We start from the raw sequence: 23106 nt of genomic DNA, 5'->3' as shown, positions 1-23106 counted from the left end.
GCCAAGCCTGTCACACATCTCAAGACGTTCCCGACACCTGGCTGGGCAGGTGTCCTGTTTGCACAGAAAGGAGGTGCCACAGACAGGTGTTGGTGTCAGTCTGCTGAGGTTGATGTCCAGAGGTGTTACAGATTCAATCCGCTGGGGAAGTCTGCCCATGGCAGAAACCAAAACTATCCTTGATGTATGGAAAGCTCGGGACAAACTAGCATGGAGTATGTCTCAGTATGTCCAACATCAACCTGACGCAGAGCTCAGCGAGATCAGAGGGGCCATGAGTGGCCCACCCTGTGGCATGGTGTCTCTCCTGGTGCAGCAAGGAGCCACACCGCTGGGCAAATGGTCCATCCCATCCCTAGGCCTGGCTCAAAGTTCATGAACCTAATCTTTAAAAAATAAGTCTTTGTTCAGATTGGTTGAGAACTTACAGAAAGTTAATGCAGGAAAGAACTTAGGCCAGGCATGTGGCTTATGCATGTAATCCCAACATACTTAAGATTGCTTCAGGTCGAGTTTGAGCAGCCTGGACAACACAGTGAGATCCCATCTCTACAAAAAATTAGATGGGTATCGTGGTGCATGCCTATAGTCCCAGCTATTTGGGAGGCTGAGGCAGGAGGATCACTTGAGCCCAGGAGTTTGAGGCTCCAATGAGTCAGATTGTGCCACTGCACTCCAGCTTGGGCAACAGAGTGAAACAACATCTCACAGAAAAAAATTTTTTAAAAACTAAGAAGACCCTTGCTAAAATACCAGTCTGACTCCATGACTGATGGCCCAAACCTATCATCTCACACAGTACCTTTGTGATCTGGCTCCTGCCCAAGTGCTTGGCCACTGAAGTATTTGTCCATGGCCTATTACGTAACTCCCCTCTCAAGCCACAGGCAACTCCCCTCTGTCACTCTCTCTCAGTCCCCTGAGCCTTTGCACAAGCTGTTCCCTCTGTGTGAAATGCCTTTTCCATCCATTTCTGCCTTCCAAGCACCTGCTCATCTTTCAAGATTTGGGTCAAACAGCACCCATGTCTGAAGCCAGTCTTGAATAACAGGAGTTAAAACCTTCCAAAGAAACCTTCTAAGCCGGGCTCGGTGGCTCAGCCTGTAATCCCACACCTTGGGAGGCTGAGGTGAGTGGATTGCCTGAGCTCGCGAGTTCGAGACCCGCCCGGGCAACTTGGCGAGATCTCATCTCTACAATAAATCAAAAATTAGCTGGGTGTGGTAGTGCGCGCCTGTAGTTCCAGCGACTTGGAAGGCTGAGACAGAAGGATCGCCGGAGCCCAGCAGGTCGAGTGGCCACTGCACTCCAGTCTGGGCGACAGAGTGAGACTCCAACTCAAAAAAAAAAAAAGAGAGACCTTCCAAAGAAACCACACGTGCTCTCAACCATGGAAGACCATGCTATGAGCCAGGAGATATCTGCCTTCAAGACAGGCAGTAATAACAGCAGCTGCCAGACACTTCATTCAATCCCTGATTCTTTTGACAATCCCACGAATTAGGCGGGCACTTAAGTGATCGACCCAAGTTCACACCACTGAGCGACTGGTAGGACAGAAATTTAAACTCAAATCCAGTGGACTACAAAGCACTGAGAAGGAAACACAGGAAACTAATGTGAAATCGAATTACATTACTGACGCCAGTGAAGACATGCACTGTTTTCTTTCTTTCTATGTCAGCACTGCCAAATATTTAAAGCCCTAACATGTGCAAAAGTCTGTGTCAGATGCCATGTGGAACACAGATGGTCACAACATTGTCCCGTCCCTTAAATGATAAAGACCTGACCACTACTACAGGCAGGATCTTCAATGTAGGGCCAGCTTGTGGCCCCAAACCTTGAGTGGGGCCGTAAGGGAGCAGACGTCTGGCTGCCAGGCATCGCTCTGAGGACTGACATGCAGCTTCTTCAAAGAATGAGCACATTCAGCTGGGTGTGGTGGCTCACGCCTGTAATCCCAGCATTTTGGGCAGGAGGATGACTTGAGCCCAAGAGTTTGAGACCAGCCTGGGCAACACAGTGAGACCCCATCTCTACAAAAAAAAAGAAAAAGAAAGAAAGAAAATTAGCAGGGTATGAGGGTGCGTGCCTGTACTCCCAGCTACTCAGGAGGCTGAGATGGGAGGATCATCTGAGTCTAGGAGTTTAAGATCAGCCTGGAAAACACGGTGAGACCGTATCTCTACAAAAAATTTTAAAAATTAAAAATAACCAGACATGGTGGTACATGCTGCTTAGAAGGTAGATGCAGAAGGATCCCCTGAGCCCAGGAGGTTGAGGCTGCAGTGAGCCGTGATCGTGCCACTGCACTCTAGCCTGGACCAAAGAAGTGAGACTCTGACTCAAAAATAAAAAATAAAATAAAATAAAAATAAGTAAATAAAGACATGTGCCAACACATGTCATGGCTGAGAGAAGAGAGATAGGAGCGTGATGTTAGGAGTCAGTCAGGAATGGAGGAACAGGTCTGGAGGAAGTATGTCATCAAAGGTGCCTACTCTACTCCTTGGAGGGGAGCTAGGGACTTCTTTTGTGTTCTGCTGTGGCAAGACGAGGAGGGATCTTGCTATGGCCACCAACGTTGTGGGTCATTCACCCCCCTCATGCTGGCCAGGGTCACACCCTCTCACTGGGTCTGCAATGCTTCAGTTGCACAGGGAAGGGTACCTTCACCAAGGAGCCTCGGCCCACACTTGAGTCACTGTCACTGAAAATCAGCACTGCACCTGGCTTTGAGCCACCTGGTCTGGCCTAGTGAGCTGATGTCACTGGGTTGGCAGCTGTGTGGGCCCCAGGGCTGAGACCTCGAGCCACCCGAGGCCCTGACACCTGCTGAAAGGGGTGAGAAGGCGAGAAGCCAAGCCACGTGGCCATTCCCACCAGACAGCAACTGCAGCTGGGGTCTCACTAACTGTGAACAGTCACTAAATGCCACCTGAGCATGTGACTGCACAATGCCACCGCTACATGGGAAACATGACTCGGGGTCTTCTGGCTTCCCTGACTGCTGTGCTGACCTGCTATTCATGGCTTGTTAGAAAATATGTAGTTTTCAACTGAGCCAAAGCTGGAGAAGGCCTCGGCTACTCAGCTGTGGTATGGGCAGGCAGTCAGAACCCTGGGAACGTGTGAGAATCAGAGTCTCTGTGACCTCCGCTCACAAGAGGCTCTGGAATCCAAACATGCTTGAAACTCGATTCCCAGGGGAGTCATGTGCATACGCAAGTCCCAAGCACCCATCTAGTGCCGATTCTGCATCCCAACTGTCAATGGCCTGAGCTTAAAAAGGAAAGAGAAGAAAGACTTCCAGAGAAAAGTGCACTCACAGCCCTCACTTAGTACATTCTCATGTGTTTATTTCACGCCAATAAGAATCTTGAGAGTGCACAGGATATATTTTGCTTTTAAATTCAGGGGGATTTTTTTTTTTTTTTGAGTTGGGGTCTCACTCCACTGCCCAGGCTGGAGTATAGCGGCATGATCATAGCTCACTGCAACCTTGACCTCCTGGGCTCATGCCATCCTCCCACTTCACCCTCTCAAGAAACTGGAACTATAGGTGTGTGCCGCCATGCTGAGCTAATTTAAATTTTTTTGTAGAGAGGAGGTCTCACTATGTTGCCCAGGTTGGTCTTCAATAGGTTTCACTATGTTGCCCAGGTTGGTCTTGAATGTCTGGACTCAAGTGGTCCTCCCACCTTAGCCTCTCAAAGTGCTGGGATGACAGGTGTGAGCCATCATGCCCGGCCCAAATTCTACTTCTGAAGTATGTGCTGGCAGATGCCAGGCCGCTACTTGGAAACCTCTAGTCTATGCACTTTCCCTGGATCAAGTCTCAGTACCTGTTTCTGTTAAAAGCCCAAATGCCAACCTCCGGGTGGTTGCCAATCACCATGAGGCATCTTCTCTAGAAGTGAAGCCCTGGTGAGTCTGGGGCCCGGGGGGCTCCCTGGGAGATGTCCTTTAGCCTCCAGGGAAGTTATGGGACCTCAACCACTTGTGATGGCTCAAGAAGCGGGTGGCACCCAGTAAGTCTGGGCTGCTTATGGAAACTTGTGCCACTCTGGCCTCAGTCGTTGGCAGGACGAGGCTGCATCCTCCCATCCTAGACTCCTAGCCCTGCTGTTCTTGAAAAACCCAGAACACACCTATTTAGCATAACAAAGTTAGTGGGGGCCAGGTACAAGAAGTGACACCTTATTCTTGGAGCTGAGCAGCCCTCATCTTAGTGGGAGGACATATGGGGGATGTCTGCGGTGTCCCTGGGATCCAGCTGTACTCTCGGTACCAGATCCTGCCCCCTCGTTGTGACAGGCAGGAGCTCCTGTTAGACCAGATCACTTACACTGAGCCTCTCACTTCAGTCAAGTGTCAACAATCTGGAACACGCCGCATCCTCCTTATGGTATTTTTAGAATGAACAAACAGCTGCCAGAATTAGCTGGAATAAGTCACCTCAGGAAACCCCAGCTGGGCTGGTTTTCTGCTCCCACCCCGGTTATGAACCTCAGCTCCAACCTGCGCAGGAGCCAGGCCCTGAGCTGGTGACGCCTGGCCGGGTGGCCTACACGGCCCACTCCCAAGCCTATCATCCAGTATGGCAGCTGGGTCATGTGGTGCCAGCCACAAATTCAGAGTCTACACAGGCAGGGCTGCTTCCTGAGGGCCACGAGATGGCACGGTTGGGGCTGAGGTGACAGGTGGAAGCTCAGGACCTGCCCCAGGGGCTGGCAGAGCTGAGTGAGCACCAAAAGCCACCTGGTGAGGAATGTGGAAACAAGGCTTCCCACTGGATGATGTCCCCAAAAGAAATGAGCCTCCCCTGGCTGAACTAGAAAGCTCTCAGGATGTTTGCTCTGGGGAGGGACAGCCAGATGTGTCTACCGCTCTTTTGCTCTGGAGTGGCCTCCCCTGCTGGGCTGTCTCTGGGGTACCCTGTCTCTGTCTGATTTGGTCCGGGACTCCCTGCAGGCTAGGGCACCTGAGTGAAGACATATGACACCTGGGCCGTTTCAGTGGATAATGGCTGACATCAGAGGAGTGGGATTCTCCCACCCAGACCTGGCAGGGGAGGGCTGGCCAGGACATGGTGTAGATGTATCCGTGATATCCTGTAATGCAGCCAGGAGGGATAAGGGAAGAAAGGGCTGGAGGGATCCAGAGCTGGACAGCACCAAGCATCCTAGCTTCAGAAATCCGTTTCCATGCCTCCTGGCCAGGTCATTTCTCCTCTGTTCTGTCTCCACTTCTGTGTGTTCCCAAGAAGGGCTGTGTTGTCTTACATGGCTTCCTACTGTCACCAAGAGTGACCACAGGACTTCTGTCCAGGCCTGGGCTGGGGCATTCAATGGGGAGCCCTGTGACCTGATGGTGAGGGTGGCAGAGGTCACCTTTGATTCCTCTGAACTTGGCACATGCGTGTGACTCTGTCCTACATGTCTTGTGTGCCAGGTGAAGGGCTGGAGCCGTCTCTGGCTTGGCCCTCCCAAGCCAGGCACTGCAAGCAAAGGGCAGAGATCCTACCAAGCACGGGAGATACAGCCAAGGGACAGCAGGTCTGGCCGTCTGATGGTGGCTTCTTCATCCTTGCAGTCTTGCAGCTCAGCACTCCAAGGAGCATTCATGGGATGGGCTTGGAGATGCTCTCCCACCTCTCCAAGCTCTCAGGCTCTGTCTGCTGTTTTTAACAGTACTTCCTTACTTGAAGGTGCACACGGGCCACTACCAATGAGCTGGAACTCCATGAGCTTGACTTGTTTGCTGCTTTGTCAGTTGGCTGGTGACCAGCCAGTGCTTCCAATGACCCATCTGCAGTGAGTAGACCATCATCACTTAATCAGAGAGTGACACTCAGCAAAGGAAACGTTCCCGGTGACAACAGGAGGGACTGAGACTGCCAGTCACTATGAGGAGCCACTCATTCCAACCATGCACTGCACAGACATATGCTGATATCTGCGGCATGCCAAGCACAGGGAAAGCTTCTGAGGATCTGGCAGTTTCCAGAAACTACTTGCATGAAGCCTGCAGATGACATTCCCCATGGAACTGTTGAATTAGATGGTGAGGACAGCTTGGAGGTCTCAAAAAGAAAAGCACTGAACTGAACACACTCTGGATGCATGGCCGGGGAGTGGCTTGGTGCCGGCCTCCCCCACTGCCCTCCTGCTGAGTCCAGGGTGGCTAGCCAGGGCTCTCTGGTGGCCATGGAGGCCAGTGCAGCCTGGAGGCTCACTCCCCTGCATCCTCACAACAAACCAGGAAAGGGGAAAGGAAGTAGTACTCCAGGAGGATTTCCAACTAGGGACAAAAGGCCACATGCATGGCTGGTACTGGTCATGTGACAATGGGGGGCAGGCTAGGCCAGTGCTACTCCCCAGCTCAGGATGTGGCCACTTCTAACCCAGAAGGAAGGAGGAGCTACACCATATACAATGCAGTTGCAGGGTCATCCCTCTGTCTTTCCCTCTGCAGTCTACCCACCTGTGCCCGAAACACGATTTCAGTCTCCAAGTCATTTGTCAGTACGTATGAGGGATTCTGTCACTCTTGACAAGCATCTGTGTTTACTAAAGGCAACAGTAAGCACAGACACAAAGCCCCAGAAAGAGATGACACGAATGGAGGTGTGCTGGGGAGGCCTCCTGGGTCCCATCCTCAGAACAATGCTGGCCTGGGCCCCATGAGTAGAGGCTGGGCAGCCATCTCACCCCACTTCCAGAAATGCCAGGAGTACACTCACGACCACACATGGCAAGGAACAGAGGTCAGGAAGTTGTTCTTAGTACAGTAAAATATACATAAAAGGTACCAGTTCAACAGTGCTGAGCACACTCACATGCTGTGCAACCATCCCCACCGTCTCTAGAGCTCTGCTCATCTTGTGGAACTCAGACTCTGGCCCACCAATACTGACTCCCAGGCTCCCCCAGCCCTGGCAACCACCATCTACGCTCTGTCTTCAGTTTACTCCAAGTCCTCAGACAAGTGGGATCACTCAGCATTCATCCTCCTGTGATGATTTATCCCTCTTAGCACGGTGTCCTCAGTTCTCACCTTGCTGGTGCGCATGTCAGGACTTCCTTCCTTCTCCAGGCTGAATTGTCATACCAGTGTGCGTACCAATCACATTTGGCTTACCCATTCATCCATCCATGGGCACTAGGCTGCTCCCCTAGTGGCCTGCTGTGAACTGTGCTGCCATGGACTTGGGTGTGTGAAGTCAGTTCAAGCTAGTCTTCGGTTCTGTTGGGTGGTTCCCGGAAGGGGACTGCCAGTCGCAGGGTGGTTCTAATTTTAACTCTTTGAGGAACCTGTGTACCATCTTCCATGACCTGCACCATCTCACATTCCCACCAGCAGTGCACAAGGGAAGCTTCTCCACATTCTCGTCAATACTTGGGACTTTCTGGTTTTTTGGACAAGTCAACCTAACACAGCATCTCACTGTGTTTTGACCCACATTTCCCCAGTGGCTGAGGCTCTTCATCTCCTTCTTGGCTGTTTGCATATCTTCTTTGGTGAAAGGTCCATTCAATTCCTTTGCCCATTTTCTATTGGGATTGGGTTTTATTTGTTGTTGTGGAAAGTTGATTTTATTTTTTATTTTTAGAGTTGGGGCTTTCACTCTGTCACCCTGGCTGAAGTGCAGAGGCACTATCACAGCTCACTGCAGCCTCGGTCTTTTGAGTTCAGGCTATCCTTCCACCTCAGCCTCACGAATAGCTAGGACTACAAGTGTGTGCCACCATGTCCAGCTAACTTTTTTATTTTTTGTAGAGACAAGGTCTTGCTATGTTGCCTAGGCTGGCCTTCAACTCCTGGGCTCAAGTGATCCTCCTGCCTCAGCCTTCCACAGTGCTGGGATTACAGGTTTGAGCTTCATACTCGGTTGGAAAGTTGATTTTAAGTAAGTGACTGTGCCAAGTTCCACTCCATGGTGACTCCTGCTGTCTCTCAGCTGTACACTGCCCTTGCTCAAAGACCCCTCCTGGTTGGCCTTCCACTTGGCCTCGGGCACTCATCCCTTCCAGATGTCCTTCAGGCGTCACTGAGTCATCCTCTGACCCAGCATGCCACATTGGGAGGGACACCCAGTGAGTAGTAAGGGAGGAAGGAGACACCCGCCTAGCCAGCCAGATCAGCCGAGGCAACCCTGGTGATCAATGGAGTGACAGACATCGCAGCCAGGCTGCCCTCAAGTCCCCAAAGTCACCCTTTTGTGCTTTGTGGTAACATCTGATGGCTTCTTAGTGTGCTACTGATTTGATGACCTCTCTGAGAACACATGAGTGGGGGTGAGTATATATTCCATTTAAATAGGAAAAAAAATTCAAATAAATGAAACTCTCCTGGAGACCTGCAGAGCCACAATTGTCTCAGGGTAAGGACTTTAAACCTGGCAGAGGCTAGGATACATCTTAGTAACGAGAGTTCTCCAGTGCCACTGTAAGTAGGATACCACTTGGAACACTTTCCAAAGACAAAGAGTAACAAACTGTCAGGCTTTATCCTGACTTTTTTTCTAAAAGTGAATTTCAATGGCAGAAACACAAAGTCTGAGACCTGATCAAAGCCCCAGCTTGACAGAGTACCTCCTGTCTTCAGGAGAGACAATTATGTATTCCAAGCATCACCTTTACAGAATGACAAGGAAAATGATTAAGTGAAATGTATTAATCAAGGGAAATGTCCACACACCTGCATTTCAAAAGAGGAAAGGTCAGGGCTTTTACACCAAGGAAAGGAGATAGTGAATCTATCAGAACTTACGACCACTGTTCAATACAAAAATGTATACACTGTTAAATCTTATTTTGGGAAGAACTTAACAATGTATTTGAGGCAACTGATACATAATCCGTTATATTAACTTTTCATCCTTTTATTTAGCTGTTTAATAGTTAAAGGGTTTAAAGAAAATAATTTTTCAGCAAAAAAAGAAGACAGCTTAGGAGAACCAATTAAAAAAAAAGACAACCATGTATAGAAATGACAGGTGTAATTCTGACCGCATCATTAATTATATTAAATATGAAGGGACAAACACTCAAGTGGAAGGTAGAAATGATCAGACCAAATAAAAAAGAAAGACCCAACTCTATGCTACTCTGAAGAACAGAAGTAATATTTGAAAAAATAATGGCTGAGAATGTTCTAGAATGATAACAAGATAAACACCAATCCACAGTTTATTATAATTTTTTGAGCCAGAGTCTCACTCTGTTGCCCAGACTGGAGTGCAGAGGCACGCTCATGGCCACTGCAGCCTCGACCTGCTGGGCTCAGGTAATCCTTCCACCTTAGCCTTCCAGGTAGCTGGAACCACAGGCATGCGCCACCATGCCTAGCTAATTTTTTGATGTATTGTAGAGATGAGGTCTCACCATATTGCTCAGGCTGGTCTTGAACCACTGGGCTTGGGCAATCCTCCTTGCCTCTGCCTCCCAAAGTGCTGGGATTACAGGCGTTGAGTCACTGTGCCCAGCTTAATCCACAGTTTAAAAAAGCCCAATGAATCCCGAACAGGATTCACCTTAGATGTGCCACAGCAAACTTGTAAAAACAGTAACCACGGCAGCGGCTGAACGCAGGCAGAGAGAAAAGACAGATGATGTCAGAATGAACTACCATTAACCAAAGAGTTGACTTCTCAACAACTCCGCAAGGAGCAAGATCCCATGGGCTGTGAGAAAATGCTAGAGCCTAAAGGCATATTCAGTCAGGAAATCTCTTGAGAGGAAGGCCACAGAGTGCCAGCAACAGGCCTCACTCTGTGTCCTGGGCAATCAGTGAACAAGAACAACCACAACAGAATGCTTCTTCTTCATATCAGCAAAGAAAAAACAGAAAATAAAACATAATCTATAAGAAAGTAAAAACAGAGAGGACAGGATATGAAAAACAAAAAACAAACAGAAAGCACAAATAACATGGCAGATCAGGGAGGCTTAGACGGGAGGACTACTTGGACCCAGAAGGTGAGTGATGATTGTGCCACTGTATTCCAGCCTGGCCACAGAGTGAGACCACGGCTCAAAACAACAACAGCAACAACAACAACAACAACAACAACAAAAACCCTAAATATTCCAGATAAACCTGAGCTTAAAATAAAAATTGACTACAGATAATTAGTATAAGAGTACATTCCAAACATACAGAAAAGTTGAAAAGAATAGATAAAGATAACCCAAGACTAGATATGTGTATATGCATATGTTTGTGTACACATTAATACATGCACACACATATTTGCATATATGTATATGTATATATGGACATATGTATGTGGACGCATGTGCATCATACAAGTAGGTTTTGAAGCAAAATGCATTATGTACCTTAAAACATGATGATAAAGGGTTAAACAAACTCGAAGACATAGAAATTCTAAATTTATATGCACCTAAAAGCACAGCTTTACAATATATAAAGGAAAAATTCCTATAAAATTGTGGTTAAAAAGACCAATCTGCCATCTTAGGGGCAGATTTCAACATGCTGCCTCTTAATCATTGAGAGTTAATAGCTTAAACTAATAAAAGATATACAAATCTTAACAAATGTGTAAAACATTTTTTTCAAGCACACATGGATTATTTATAAGAAGTAAACATACACACAAACAAAAAGATAAAAAATAAAAGGAGAAAAAAAAGAAGTGATCACAGGTTAGTTCCTAGTTCAACCAATTTCAAATTTATATATAATCTTTAAACACAATTCAATGGAGTTAAAAGCCCACAACAAAAGATAAACTAAAAAACTCATATATTTGACAACTGTAAAACACAATTCTAAAATAACTAATGGGCCAAAAAGAATAACAGAAATTTAAAAATAATTAGAAATAAACAATAATAAAATTTCCACATATTGAGACTTGTGGTTTATAGCTAAAGCAGTATTTAGAGGAAAATTTTTAGTCTTAAATGCTGAAAATAAGAAAGGCAAAAGTTAATGAACTAAACATTCAACTAAAGAGATTAATAAAAAAAGAAAGCAAAAGACAGAAAATAATGAAAGAGCAGAAATTCATGAACAAGAAAATAAATATACAATTGAGATAACAACAAGGTTACTGGTTCTTTAAAAAGGTCAGTGTAATAGGCAGACGTCTGGCAAGACTGATCAAGAGAAGGAAAAGAAGGTGTATTAAACACCGTGAGGGTGAAAAAGAGACTCAGCCACAAGATGCTGCATGACGGTGAACGGAAAAACACTATGAACAACTTGGGGCTGATAAGACTTAAAATTCGAACAAAAAAGACAAATCCTCACATCTCTATTGCAGCTTATATATCATACATAACTTAAGGAATAGAAAAGCCAGAGATCCTATAACCACTTTTAAAAAGCATCAAAAATCTTTCCATAAAAAGATCAGCCCCTCCATGGTTTTATGGATGAATTCTACCAAAACTTAATATATTCTAGGAACAAATAATTTCAATCTCACACAAATGATTCCAAAACACGCAAAAAAGGAATGACTCCAATTCACTTTATGAGGCCAGCCTAACCTTGATGCTAAAACCTGCCACAGACACGAAGAGAAAGGAAAATCCTAGGTCTATTTCACATACAAACATACATGTAAAATTCCTTTAAAAATTTGTAAACTGAATCCATAAAAAAGCTAATTTATTATGATCTTATTCCAAAAATACAAGGTTGGTTTAATATTTAAAAATATCAATAAATATAACATTCATGGATTAAAGAAGTAAAATCATATAGCCATCTCAAAGACAGAAAACGCATTTGATAACATTCAATATCAATTCATGGTTAAAACAACACAGCAAACCAGGAAGAAGAAAACTTCCTTAACCTCCTGATGAAGAGTATCTACAAATATACCTGTAACAAACATAGTTCCTAATGGTAAAACATGGAAAGAATTTTATTACTCAACTATACTGAAGGTCCTAACTAGTAGGGTAAGATAGGGTTTAAAAAATTGAAGGAGGGCTCAGTGGCTCAGCCTATAATCCCAGCACTTTGGGAGGTTGAGACGAGTGGATTGCCTGAGTCCACGAGTTCGATATCAGCCCAGGAAACTTGGCAAGACCTCGTCTCTACAATAAATAAAAAATTAAGCCGGACTTGGTGGCTCAGCCTGTAATCCCGTGCCTTTGGGAGGCTGAGGTGAGTGGTTTGCCTGAGCCCGCGGGTTCGAGACCCACCTGGGCAGCAAGACCTCATCTCTACAATAAATCAAAACATCAGCCGGGCGTGGTAGCGCATGCCTGTAATTCCGGCTACTCGGAAGGCTGAGGTGGAAGGATCGCCGGAGCCCAGCAGGTCGAGGCTGCGGTGGCCGGGAGCGGCCACTGCACTCCAGTCTGGGCGACAGAGTGAGACTCCAGCTCAAAAAAAAATAAAAAATAAATAAAAAATTAGCCAGGCATGGTAGCACATGCCTATAGTTCTGGCTACTTGGAAGGCTGAGGTGTAAGGATCGCTGGAGCCCAGCAGGTTGATGCTGGGGTGGTTGTGAGTGTGCCACTGTACTCCAGCCTGGGTGACAGAGTGAGACTCCAACTCAAAAAAAGTTGAAAGATTAGAGAACAAGAAACTAAAATTTAATTATTTCAGATAAAAGTAATTGTCTATAGGAATTCCAAACCAATTAATATATAAATTATTAGAATTAATAAGAATGCAGCTGTGTCAAGAAGAATGTGCAAAAATCAGCTGCCTTCCTATACCCTGGCAACAGTGTATTCTGTGGACATAGACTGTATACAAAAGCATGAACGTTGTTTTCAGGTAACTAGAAATAAGTCTAGTAAAAAATGAGCAAAATCTTTATGAAAAAATTGTAAAGTTTCAAAAAAAATATTTTAAAAGGCCTATTAGGGAGCTAGAATGACCATGGGACTAGAAAACCTACTGTCACACATATACAATCCTCCCAAGGTGAGCTGTTAAATTAAATGCCACTCTAATCAAAGTCTTAAGGAACTTTTTTGTGGAACTTGACAAGCTGATTTGAAAATTTACATGAAAGTTCAAAGGCCCAAGAACAGCTATAGCATTCTTGAAGAACAAGACCCAAGGATGAAGCCACCATATGACAAAGCTGCAGAATGACAAGAGGGTAGCTACCACATAGGGATAGGCACATAGGCCCATGGAACCATACAGAAAGTGTAGAAGCATATATGGACATCCGATTTATGACAATGGTGGCACCATGGAACAACAGAATCTTTTAACACGTGATGCTGCTGAGACAGGGAACTGGCAGGACTAGTTTCCAGAATGAAGGTCTCAGGCCCCATACCTCACAGACAACACGGGAGGTGGTGAGAAGACTGGCCAAGACTAGCCATGACCAAGATGCTCAAAAGACTTCCACTTATCCTTCCTGTCATTCTCTAATCATCCTAATGCATCAGCATGCCAGAAGACATGCCCACTAGCATTGTGACAGTTTACAATTACCATGGCAACCCCTAGAAGTCATCCTGCGTGGTTTAAGAGGGGGAGGAACCCTTAATTCCAGGATAGCTACAAAAATAAAGCCCAGTGATGCCTGGCCACCGTTCTTCCTGTAGACCAGCCATACTACCCTGCACATGGAGTAGCCGCTCCCTCTCATTTCAATACACTTGCTTCCATTTTCCAACTGAAACCCCAGCGACACACAGGGGCTATTCTGCCTGTGGATCTGTTTCTTTAATATACTCACTTGTCATCTCCTACTCATGGCTCGAGCTTGAATTCCTTCCTGTGTGAATCCAAGGACCCACTTGGCCCATCAGGCCAAACCCCAATTTGGGTTCACTGGCATCCCTGGGACAACTGGATATATCCTATGGGAAAAAGTTATATTGGCCTCCTTGCACCATACATGCAGAAGACAATTCCAGGGGGACCCCTAGATTCAAGTGTGGAAGGAAACACAAGAGAGTTTCTAGAAGATAATTTAGGAGACTATCTTCATGATCTTGAGGAAGGGAAAGGTTTCTTAAACTAGATACAGAAAGTACTGTCCATCTGTCCATAAAGGAAACGACTGCTAAATTCAACGACTTCAAAATTAAGAACTTCTGCTCATCAAATGACATCGTGAAGAGAAAGCAAAGAAACTAACCACAGTTTGGGAGAAGATTTTTGTAACACATATAACCAACTAAAGGACTTATCATAATATATAAAGAAGGCTCACAAATTTGTAAGAAAAAGTAAGAAAAAGGTTCACAATTAAAAAAAAAGGAATTCGATATATACACTTCAAAAAAGAAAAGCTACATGACCAATAAATAAATGAAAGGTGCTCAGTCTCACTGATAAGGAGGGACACACAACCGACACTTACAATGGGAGGTTAACCTGCAGCCCCACTGTCAAAAACATGACGCTGGGAACACTGAGCGTTAGTGCACGGAGCCATAGGGCACTCAGGCACTGCTGGGGGCGTGTACTAATGCAGCTGCTTTGGAAAATAGTTTGAAATTATTTGGTAAAGTTGAACAGTTGAAAAGAAGACCGGCTGAGTCCAGCTGAGACCAACATGGCATCAAGAACGACTTCTGCTGTTTTTTTTGCTCATTGTATGATCATTATAATGCATTCACATGCTAGGAGACACACCCACTGGCGCCATGACAACCCTAGAAGTCACCCTGTATGGTTCAAAAGGGGGAGGAACCCTTGAGTCTAAGAACTCCCCACCCCTTCCCTGGAAAACCCTAGAATATCCTATAATATGTCCTCTGACTGCACTACTGCTTTCCTGGAGAAGTCCTTGAACATGTGCACCTGGAGCCTGGATATATACAGCGGCGTCGTTCCTAAGAGCCAAAACCGAACACAATCTGCTTACAGTAGACAAGGTATCTATGCCTTGGTGTATGTACACAATACAACACTACTCAGGAGTGTAAAGGAATGAGTCCTTGCTCTATGCAACAAAACTGAACCCCAGGAACATCACACAAAGAATGAAAGCAACATACTTAGTATGAGTACATTTTTTAAAAAATTGAAAACATGTAAAACAAAGGAGTAAAACATACATGTTACAGACATGAGAGAATGATCAACGCAGAATTTAGGACAGTGACTAACCTGTCAGGTGAGTAGTCAAGGGACAGGCCAGAGAGAAAACTCACAGGCAGCATGACATGGAGATCCACTGAACACACGTGTAAATTCACAGATGTATAAGCAGTATACATGGAGGGCCACGTGCACACTGAGCATACGTGTACTACACAGAAGTATAAGTATACACGAAAATTCATGTACACACTGAACACATGTAAATATGCAGATGCATAAATAAATATGCATGGAAAATTCATAGCAATGTTAACGTTCTTTTTCTTAAACTGAGTAAACATATGTCAGTTGTATTATTATTTTAAATATATCTAAAGGATATTCTTTGGCTTCTGCTCAATATTTAATAATAATTTCAAAAGATCCTAAAATACCATATTTGCAAATGGTCATATTGACAATAGGAGCAATAAAATGAACTCCCACCAGTTCCTGAGTGATCACCATGCACAAGTGCCTCCAATGTACTAGCTAAGTCACTTCTTCCCCTAATCCTCTGAGAAGGAGCTTCACGATTCACCTTTTGAAGATGTGGAGATGAGACTCACTCGAGGTCACACAACTAAAGAGTAGAGGATCCTAAGCTGGATTTGCTGACCCTCACTCACTCCCGAAGCTCCTTCCTCTTCCTTCCACACAGAGACAGCCCTGGGCAATCCAAGGACAGATGCTTCTCCAAAGCAGTGGGCTTATTTTTGAGGACCCTGAAGAACGGACTCCTGGTTTTCCCCATCCCTACGTTCAGGATGTCTTTCCCAGTTGCTGGCTCCACTGCCCTGGCTCTACTCCACTTGGAGTTGCCAAGTGACAGGACAGCACCCCTCAGCTCAAGACTTTTGGGACCCTACCAGCTTCTTCAAAGCACTTCAGTGGCAACTTCTATCGATTCACAGTGGCAATAAGGTAGTGCTGGAGAGACCAGCTGCTCCAGGGGTTTTCAGTTGCCTCCTCTGGTAACAGGTGGACAGAGCCGACCTCATGGTGGGAAGGGTCTACCTCTCTTTAGAAGTCCTGACCACACACTCTGTCCCCCATGCCAGGCCTCAGGGCTAGAGCTCTGTGGGAGACAGCCCTGCCATACACACATACACAGAGGACACTACAGGGCAGGAGATGGCACCCACTTCATCCCCTTTGGGTTGGGAAGAGACCATGGGACCCGCTGATGACATCTGGCCCTGACTGTTAATAAAATATGCTTGTGAAAAAGTTTCCCATTGTGAAGGAAGAAGTACAAACATCTGAAAACCAAACAAGCTCTCGGCCATCTCAGACCTGCTGCTGTATGCTTGGCTTTTCTGAGCTCACAGCCTTACATTAAAATAACAGCCTGGCAAGCCTCAGATGTCTCTGCTGCTGCTCCTTGCTTCTGCTGCTTGAAAAGGCTGTCACTGCTGTCCCTGAGGGCCCAGCCCTGTTAGCCGCCACTGTGTACTGCCTACTGGGTGGGGGAGCCATGAGTTTAATAAGCTGCCCTAGGATGCAGCCTAGCCTGTGGGAGGTGGGGTCACATGCTGGTGCATAATGCCTAATGAGGGAGAGTGCATGTTTGTGTGTGTGAGAACACATATGTGTACACACGTGTGTGTGCACGGGTGTGTGTATGCATGAGTGTGTGCACGTGTGTGTGTGTGCATGTGTGTGTCTCGGAGGCTGAGACGCAGGGAATGGTGCTTTATAAATACTGATGAGAGAAACTGAATCCAATTGTGCCAGGTCATACTTTGCTGATGGGTAAAGGACTGAATATTTAAAGTGTTTTAACCATTTTAAGATCCAATGCTGAGCAGCCTGGGATAAAATCCAGACATGCAGCTCCTGTGCAGAAGAGCAAGGGAGAGGTCTGCAGGAAGCACAACTCGCAGCAGGGCTCTGGAGCTCAGGCTGCATCAGGAGCTGAGCCCACACATGGATCTTGTCAGAGGCTTCTGGATTTTAGCACAAATGCTCTCCTGGGGACAAGAAAGTCGCCCTTTTCACTTGAAGACAAAGAAATGTTTGTGACGGAAATGTGTGAACCAGTTCTCCCAGAAGAATGGGTGAGAAGTACCAACTACAACACAGAGGTAAGGAGACTGGGAAGCAAAGCCAAGGTGACCCACTCAAGGGTCTTCTGTGAGTGAAGGAAGCACTGGGCCACCTTCTACAGCCCCCCAACCCCCCCCCCAGGCTGCCTACCCTTCTGTGAACTCTGCCAGGATGTGGACAACCAGAACCTTCCATGGTGCAGGAGCCAGCATTTACCATTTAGGGCCCTGTGTACTGCTTTCTTAGCTGCTGCCATTGAGGATAAACAATCACCCAGTGGCCCAGAGGCAACAACCTTCTCAACAAAGCTTGACCAACGGGCATGGGACCAGAGATGAGACCAGGCAGACAATTCAAGCACAGCACAGCCTGTCACAATGATGCATAGGGTTTTTTGTTATAAATGTTGAGTAATTTACTTAAGAAATTCCATTTCCTAGAGAATACAATGAAAGCATAAAGAGATAGGGAATCCTGATCCAAGTTGCCCAAGATACAATAGTCATCCCAAGCTCAGGAGCCCTTGGCTGCTCAGGACAAACAAGCTACAGAGCAACGTTTCCCAAACTTCAGTCACTGAAGTTTGTTTAATGTAACTTTTGCCATATCCAAGTTTACCTATGAAAGGACAGAGCCCAAAGTGGAGCTTCTCTGGCCTCCTTGAGCTTATACATAGAGCCCTGGGTGAGTCACTGGACATTGAGATGAATGTTTCCCAAGAATCTGTCTTGCAGAACCCACTCAGCCCTTCTCTGTGTAATTAACTCCCATGGCTGATTCACCCATCAGACCCCTTTGTCCATGTGCTCATGACTGACCCACCCACCCATCCAGTCATCAGAGATGCTAGAATCAGATCCCATCACAGGACATCAGTTGCTGTGAATGCTTGGCTGCTTCCCCAAAAGAAGTTTTAAAAGCCTCCAGCATCAAATGGCATTTGTTGCCACATGTCCTTAAGCATCTGGCCCCTTCTCTCCTTTGAGAAGTTAAGTCCACTCTTTTCAAATCTACTTTCTATATGAACTTTCCTGTCTACTCAAATTTCTGTGCAATTCTTTGCATGCACACAGCACCGGTTCAGCCTACCAACCTAACAGTCCATATTTGCATTTACTTACTATTTTTCTTTAAATTGACTTAAAAAATTCTTAGTCTCCCTGGGAGTAGTAGTTCCTGTGATATGGGTTCTATTTTTCTAATGTACATTTTGAATGTACAGCTATTAAAAGAAAACATTCACCCACAGTCCATCTAAGATCATCTCATGTGTGCCAACAGCACACATCAGAGGAGAGTGGAGAAATATCTCAACTGAGTGGAGAGAGCCCAATACCACACGAGAATGACTTAACAGATAAAATTTGTTTTTAAATATCAGAAAGAACCAGCAGTGAATAGATTTTATCTGACTGACCTCCAGGATGCCCATGACTTAAATGAGACAGACTGAGGGTGGGAAGAGTAAATGGAGGACAGCTGAGTGCAGGAAGGCAAGAGCCCGACCACTCACATGAAGTTTTCTGGATACTCGCTGAGGGCCATGTCAATGATGTTGAGGGCATCGTGATAATGCTTCTGGGCTGACAGCAGGAGGGCGAGGAGGTGCAGGGAGTTGGCATCATCGCCCTGGAGCTGCAGAGCTTGGCGGACATACCCCAGAGCCTCTGGGATCTGTTTAAAAACAAAACAAAAAGGATTTTAAGTGTGTGTGCACACATACATTCACACACACATACACACACACACACAATCACACAAGAAAGCAGCCATCATTCAACATCTTTTTAAAAAAAATTTTTAGTTGGGGTCTCATTCTGCTGTCCAGGCTGGAGGGCAGTGGCACAATCACAGCTCACCGCAGCCTCAACATCCTGGGCTCAGGTGATCCTACTGTTTCAGCCTCCTGAGTAGCCTGGACTACAGGCACATGCCACCATGCCTGGTTAATTTTATTTTTGGAAGAGACGAGGTCTCGGTGTGTTGTCCAGGCTGGTTGCAAACTCCTGGGCTCAAATGATCCTCCTGGCTCAGCCTCCCAATGTGCTGGGATGACTGGTATGAGGCACCATGCCCAGCCACAATGTCCGACTCTGTGTATATCAAGCATCAGTCCATGTTGGGTCTCATTCAGGTTTCCAGCCAAGGCTTGTGGCAGCCCCAGGATGTCCAGCACAGACACACAACAGATACCCTCCTCAAGATGCTCTGCCACCCTGTTTCTCCACACAGCTGCCAACACTGCACCATGTCTGATGTTTCTCCCCAAATAAACGCATCCACGTTCCTTCCACAAACCAATCTCCTTTTGATTATGGCAAAGATCATTTCATACTAAATGGAGACAGAGGCTGCCAGAGGTTTTCAGTGGAATTACACTGCCTTGGCCGAACTGCTCTCATTTTTTAAAGCATCCTGAAATTAAAGTGCTTAGTAAGTTACAAAGACTTCATTGGGGCTTTCCAAGTGAACAGACATCTGCGATTCTCTGCAGGTTCCTTGGTCCTTGAGCTCCAGCAGACGTCAAGGAAACATGCAAACAGACACACAAACAAAGGCCCGGCCCTTTTAAACTCCCTCCGCAAATAACCTGATCTGAGAAACAAGTTGCAATGCCACATTCAAAGCAGATGCATCCATATTACACAGGACCAGACACAGCCTTAGCCTTCAGCTGCAGCGGCTGCTCCAGATGCTTCTCCAGTCCCCAAGCATGGGCTGAATGCTGCAGACACTGAACACTAGACCGCATAGGCTGCACAGAACTAGGAGAGTCAGAGCCTGGCACAGGGTTTCAAAGCAGAGCTCAGGCCTGGAGTGTCTCACACACCTGCTGGCTATGCCCTCCCGCCTGGGCTGCCCCAAGCCTAGTCCTGTGCAGGCCCGTCCTAAGCCTCTTGCCTGTCCTGCTCCATGCCTGGTCCTGTGAAAGCCCATCCTCAGGCTCCCTCCTGTCCTGCTCCAAGCCCAGTCCTGGGCGGGCTCATCCTCGGCAAACCCCTATCCCCTCACTTAGTCGAGAGCCAGGACATCTCCCTAAGCCCACTGCCTTCCTCCCAGCACCTCCATTTTTGACAGATTCAGGTGTCAAGCATGGGCCACGGGCCATGGAGGCCCTGCACTCTCCAGCCCTGGAGTCACAGCCACCACAGCTAGAAGAGAGTGATGGACTGATCCTCCACTCACTGGAGGAGGCTGGAACCCAGAGAGGAGGACTGGAGTGAGGTCAGCCAGCTACCGCCTAAGATTCGAGTGACTCTGTACCTGACGGCTCCTCCCTGTCCCCACCTCCTGGTCATCTCCCACCAAGGCATTGGGGTCCTGATGTGATGTCCGCAAGGCTCCATCTACTCATCCCCTCCCCAGGGACAAGCTACGGTATAAACTGCACTCAACCTGTATTCAAGGGCATGGATGGATCTGCAGGGAGGGCCAGGAGACTCAGGGTCCCCCTGACAGGATTAGGATGATGCCCCTAAGAAATAGCTGACTTGAAGGAATCAGGGCACTGGTTCCTTCCTTAGCGAGTGTTCCTGACTTTCAAGCCTGCGTTGGGTGTGTTCTAAGCATCGGGGCAGAGCAATGATGATGACAGACACTGGCCACTGCCCTCACAGACCCTAGTGTCCAGTGAGAAGGATGGATACTGAGCAAGAGAAACAGGTGAGAGGAAGGCTGGCTGCCACCAAAGCAGGCTTTCCGGAGGAGGTGGCAGGAGCTCCCGCTGCAGAGGACAGAACACAGCACTGGTGGTCACCCACACCTGGTGCAGAAGCAGCTTCTGACCAGTGTGGCTGGGAGCCCCAAGCCAGGTGAGGCCTCCACAGGGGAGGCACCTGACTTCCTCCATCCCTGGGTGCCGACAAAAGCCACTTCCCAAGGCCACCCCCAGTCAACCGGGGGGGCGGGGGGCAGGTGCAAGCCTCAGCCTGGCCTGCCAGGACAGCATGTCTGGGAGCTGACCTTTGATTCACCCACCCCCAGCAGTGCTCAGGAATGTGTTGGGATTACCACCAGTGTCCTGCACCTGGTGGACGGCAGGCACGTGGCCTGAGTCTCAAAGACAGCTGGGAGGCCGGGAGGGGCCGGGAGGGACACAGCCTCTCTAGAAGCTGCCCTAGAAGATGAAGACCGTGACTTTGGCCCCAGCAAGGAGAGCAGCTGGGTCTCCGGGCTGAGTAGCCAAATGTATCGGGTTCACGTCATCCATGTACCTTAAAGGACCTGGTCTATGTTGTCTACACCCGCTGCATCTTCTTGTCAATTGCTGATACCCTCATGATAAGCAGGCCCAAGCCAGTGACCAAATGCCCCCCTAAGCAGCCCAGCACGGGGCTCAGTCAGCCGCTCCTGTGAGCAGGGGACAAAGGCTCTTTGACGATGCCTGGGTTCAGGGTACACGACATGTGTGACCCCGTGCTGCCTCTGAACCTCATATCTGTGGATTTCAGCTCTAAAGCAGAGCCTGAACTCCTGTGTCTACACTGCTGATGCTTAAACAGACCCACAGGCTGAGGGCTTTGCTATAAGGCACCAGCATTCCCTGAGAAGGCTCCAAGTCGGCCCCAGTGGATGAAGGAGACCACTTGCCCCTCCCCCCTTGTCGAGGAGCTTCTGGAGCTGTGCAGAGATGCAAACACATGAACGCGGGGCTGGGGACACTGGAGACACTGACCTGTCTGGAGATGGCGAGCTGCAGGGCCAGGTAGAAAGCTGCTTGGTGGTCTGTGGGTGACAGGCTGTGGGCCCTGAAAAAGCATTCATGGTGTTAGTGTGTTGAGAGAAGGCAGCTGCCTTGTGACCTGGCAGGCAGGTTTTCATGCTTACATGTGTACTAAGGATACGCACAGAGTTCCCCTTAAACTTCTGTCCGCTGACACGTGTCAAGCCTGTTTCCTCTGATCCATGTAGAGGTGTAAAGGGGGCACATTCTGTGTTTGGTCCAGCGTCTAATACAGGAGTCCCTGCTCAAGGAATCTGAGGGGCCTGGAGGTGAGAGGCCCATGGGCCTGAGGTCTGACCTCCCCAGCAGGTGCCTCCTTGGGGCTGAGTAGGGACATCCCACGTGTCACAATGGAACACATGAAGCCATGTGTGTGCTTGGCAAGGCATCAGCTGCTTTGCTTACACTGGCTTGGCCTTAATGCTACTGCATCCAAGTTTCTGGGTTTCAGAGAACCTGTATGAAAATCCAAGACCCAGCTTGCTCGTCAGGTGAGGCTGTGATTTTTGATAAACAGGGGAAAGAGAGGTGCACAGTCAGTTACTTGAAGTTCCTGGTAAATTCCAGGTAGCCATGGACTGGGGCCGTGTCAACGTGACATGTTAGAACTGGTGAGATGCAAGGTCCGGCTCTGTGAACTGGCCTCAACACCACACAGAAGAGGCTGCATTGATGTCCCAATTGACTACCAATGAGGATTTTCTTGCTTTTATGCAGAAGTGATTTGCATTTCAGCACAAGCAACTCCAAATGCACCTATGTACAAGACACAATTCTGTATTCAACAGTCTGGTGGGAAAAAAAACCCCAAACTTTTATTTTCTTTAAAAGGCACCATGGAGCAGACTAATTAGGTGGAACCCAGAGAGTAAACATACTTCATGATGTTCTGTCAGCATTCTGTGATGAAAGGAGGATCTTCCACTGCAAAACGCAAATTCAAGATGAAAAAGGACACCAAAGTGCCATGGATCCGACTGCAGCAAACTTGCCAAACTGGCTTCCTGCAGGCATTGACCTTTTCACTGAACTGTCTGCAGTGGAAGAAGCAGAGTCTCCTAGGTGTTTGCCATCCAGAAAACACACCCATCTGGGACACCGCCTGGCAAGCGTGGCAGCTCCTGTGCAAGCCTGGATGTGGCCACATTAGCTGCTGCCCTCCCTTCATCTCAAGAGCACAGTGACTGAGCGACTGTTCCTGGAGCTCTTCACCAGTAACCTGGCTCAAGACACGGCCCTGGAACTTTCTCCTCTCAGCATTAGGGCCCCAA

General features: G+C 47.4%; 1 protein-coding gene across 1 annotated transcript in view; it reads right to left on the bottom strand.

Annotated features, from left to right (window-relative positions):
* The window catches only part of TTC7B (tetratricopeptide repeat domain 7B), a 165483-nt gene that overhangs the window by 58653 nt on the left and 83724 nt on the right, over nucleotides 1-23106 (bottom strand). The window contains exons 13-14 of the mRNA XM_008051404.1: nucleotides 21788-21860; nucleotides 18626-18786 (exon numbers count right to left, since the gene is read on the bottom strand). Of these exons, the coding sequence (XP_008049595.1) occupies nucleotides 18626-18786; nucleotides 21788-21860 (234 nt within the window). The remainder of the gene's footprint in view (nucleotides 1-18625; nucleotides 18787-21787; nucleotides 21861-23106) is intronic.

Source organism: Carlito syrichta, unplaced genomic scaffold (assembly GCF_000164805.1).
Source record: "Carlito syrichta isolate Samal-C Ts95f unplaced genomic scaffold, Tarsius_syrichta-2.0.1 Scaffold171376, whole genome shotgun sequence".
In the NCBI taxonomy this organism is placed as follows: Eukaryota; Metazoa; Chordata; class Mammalia; order Primates; family Tarsiidae; genus Carlito; species Carlito syrichta.
The sequence above is the reverse complement of the archived record's forward strand: the minus strand, read 5'-3'. Positions and strand labels throughout refer to the sequence as shown.